The sequence below is a fragment of the Lagopus muta genome, chromosome 2 (assembly GCF_023343835.1).
Source record: "Lagopus muta isolate bLagMut1 chromosome 2, bLagMut1 primary, whole genome shotgun sequence".
In the NCBI taxonomy this organism is placed as follows: domain Eukaryota; kingdom Metazoa; phylum Chordata; class Aves; order Galliformes; family Phasianidae; genus Lagopus; species Lagopus muta.
The window spans coordinates 105,329,654-105,332,400 of record NC_064434.1 but is presented as its reverse complement, the minus strand read 5'-3'; the positions used below and the strand labels follow the sequence as shown (position 1 = coordinate 105,332,400).

The 2,747-nt window shown below is 65.4% G+C and overlaps 1 protein-coding gene across 1 annotated transcript; it reads right to left on the bottom strand.

Moving 5' to 3' along the window:
* Positions 1-1,461: 1,461 nt before the first annotated feature.
* On the bottom strand, positions 1,462-2,746 carry MEA1 (male-enhanced antigen 1). The gene is made up of 3 exons (XM_048935524.1): positions 2,287-2,746; positions 2,093-2,195; positions 1,462-2,022 (listed from the first exon to the last, which is right to left on the bottom strand). The coding sequence occupies exons 1-3, from the start codon at positions 2,545-2,547 to the stop codon at positions 1,859-1,861; spliced, it is 528 nt and encodes a 175-aa protein (XP_048791481.1). The 5' UTR covers positions 2,548-2,746; the 3' UTR covers positions 1,462-1,858.
* Between the last annotated feature and the right edge of the window lies 1 nt (position 2,747).

Sequence of the window (2,747 nt, the reverse complement as noted above, 5' to 3'; positions counted from 1 at the left end):
CCTCTGTTGTTCCCATCCTTAGCTCTGCAGTGGCTGGGGTTTCTAGGAAGCTTGTGCTGCTAAAGTCATTTCTGCAAATTAGTGGAAGCAATGGATACACGTTTAACGGGGCCAGGCCAAGTTTGTGCGTGTTCAGCTGTCTCCTCTTTATGACCAGTGGCGAGATGCCACCATCGAATTGCTTCTGTAGGTGCTCTGAGCAGTTTGCCTCGCCTCTTCCTTCAGCACCTGCTGTGGCCCGAGGCCCTCGTTAGCTGCGTGGCGCAGCAGGGAAGTGCTGTGCTGTGCTCATTTAGCATTTAGAGCGCACTCGATAGCCCAGGGGCTTGTGCAGCACTTGGCTGCTACTGTGATCCAGCTCTCGGAGCTCTGTCTCCTACCTTCTTGTGGTGCAGATTCAATCCCAGGCCAGGGCGATAAGTAAGGGAGTGGTCTTTGCTTCTTACTGCTGCGCTTGCTTGCTTGACACATAAGCTTGAGTGGGATGGCAGTAGTGCAGGGAGCTTACGGAGTCGGTGCCGGTCGGACACTGCTTTGCAGCATCCATAGGTCATTGCAGAAGGTCCTGGTGTATCTGCTTTGTCCCCACCAGCAGACCCCTTCCAGGTCGGAGCTGGTGTGCAGCGCATCTCCTTTCCTCCCCCCCAAACCAAGCTGATCCCTCCCTGTGTATCCAGCACCCCCTGCTCCCTTTAGGCATGCCACCATCTCTTGGGAGCAGCTGCCAAGCGTGAGTACGGGACGGATCACCCACACCGCGCAGGACCCCGCCTCCCCTGGCTCCCTGCACCGGGCTGGTTCATCAGGAGACTTACAAACACCTCAGGGAGGTTATTGCTTATTTAGAACATGACTCTGAGCTCATGGTCAGCTGCCAGTCGATTACCTCACGTGAGCCTGGCACAGCACGTAGACACGCGCCGCGCCGGAGGCGGGCAGGAGCGGCAGGCGGCGGGGCTGCAGCTGAGGGTTGCTACCTGCAGCTGGGCTGGGGATGCTCCTTCCTCGTCCCGGGGCTGGAGCAGCACTGCTGGGAGCAGGCCGTGCGCAGGGCAGGGCGGTGATGCGCGGTGCCTACATGCTGTGCGGCTGCCACGTTCTCGTAGCTTTGTGTGTCGCGTTCCGGGTCAGGGACCTCACGCTCGGTACCTTACATTGCCATTAGTTTACTGCCTCCTCATTCCAGTCCTGGACTTTGAAGAAGGGGACCACGGGAGGTGGGGGGAGCACATCTGTGCTCTCTGCCGCCCGCAGGCCTGCATCTGCCACACTACAGCTGCCCCTCACTCCACACCCGGTCGGTAGCGTTAATGCTCATCTCTGCCTTTGCCTTTCCCCACATCAGCCAAACGGACAGAACTGGAGCTGCCTCTTCCACGTCACGTGGCCCCTCCTCGGAGGGAACGAGCAAAACTAACTACTGCGTTCACCCCCTGGACACAAGTATTAAGCTGCTTACAGTTCATATGTACATATGGTGTACTTTATTTTCAGTAGAGCATTACATAGTATGAAAGTGTTGGATTTTGTACAGATGTCCCTGTATGTACAGTACTAAATAAAACCGATCTCTTGGAAAGACACGTTGGGCTCGACCTGCGGTGGCTGACGTGCACCGTGCGCGGGGAGGGGTCGCCGGGATGGCGTTCGTCCCGTGCTGAGCCGGCCACGGCCGGGCACGACCCGTCCTGCCCGCGCACGCGGGGTCAGAAGCGGTTCTGCAGCACCGGGACGGCGCGGCCGGAGCCGGGCGGGAGAGGGAGGGAGGTCGGACCGCGCCAACGGGCAGAACGGGGACGAGCGCTGTCAGCGGACAGGAGGACGGACGGAGGACGAGCCGCGGGGCCGGGCTCGGCCTTCACTTCCACTCGGGCCCGGAGCTGCCCGCGCCGTGCCGGGCCTGCAGCGCGCGCTGCACCACCGCCTGCCATTGCTCGTCCGAGATCTGGCTGGCCCAGGCGGGGATGCCCAGCGTGGGCAGCTTCACGCCCGCCATCGTCCTCTTCACCAGCTCCACGTGCTCTGCGGGCAGAAAGCCGTGAGCGAAGCGGGCCGGCGCGGAGCCGCGAAGCCCCCGAGGAGCCTCCGTTACCTGGGTCCATGGGGATGGAGCCGCGGCCGCCCTGCGCCGCCGCGCCTTCCTCCTCCTCGTCCTCGCTGTCCGCGGGCGGCTCGGGCAGGTGCAGCCTCAGCATCTGCGACAAAATGGGGCGGCGGTGGATCGGGGCCGCGCTCCCTCCGCCGCCGGCTCCCCTCCCCCCGCGCCGCCCCGCGCCGCCCCGCTACCTGCAGCCGCTCCTGGAGGCCGGGGCCCGGCTCGGCGCCGCCCGCGGGAGGGCCCGGCTCGGCGGGGCCCTGCTCCGGCTCCTGGCTCAGCGGCTGGTACAGGTACCCGCCGGCCCCCTCCTCTTCCTCCTCCTCTTCTTCCTCCTCCTCCTCCTCATCCTCCTCGTCGCCGCTCCATCCCGCCGCTCCCTCGGGGGCCTCCGGCGGCCCCGGCTCCTCGGGACACACCCGCTCCGGCCCCATCCTCCGCGCCACCGCCATGCACCGGGCGCGGCCCCGCCGCCACCCGGAAGCCGCCCCGCCGCCGGGCACTGTGGGTGCCGTAGTCCCGCGGCGGACTCCGCCCTCCGGAGAGACCCCCGCCCTCTCGGCCGCCCCGGGACGCTCCGTCGGGGACCCGCCGCCCCAGCGTCTCGAAGCCCTGAGGTTCGGCGGGTCCCCGTCGGGCCGCCCGGAGCCGG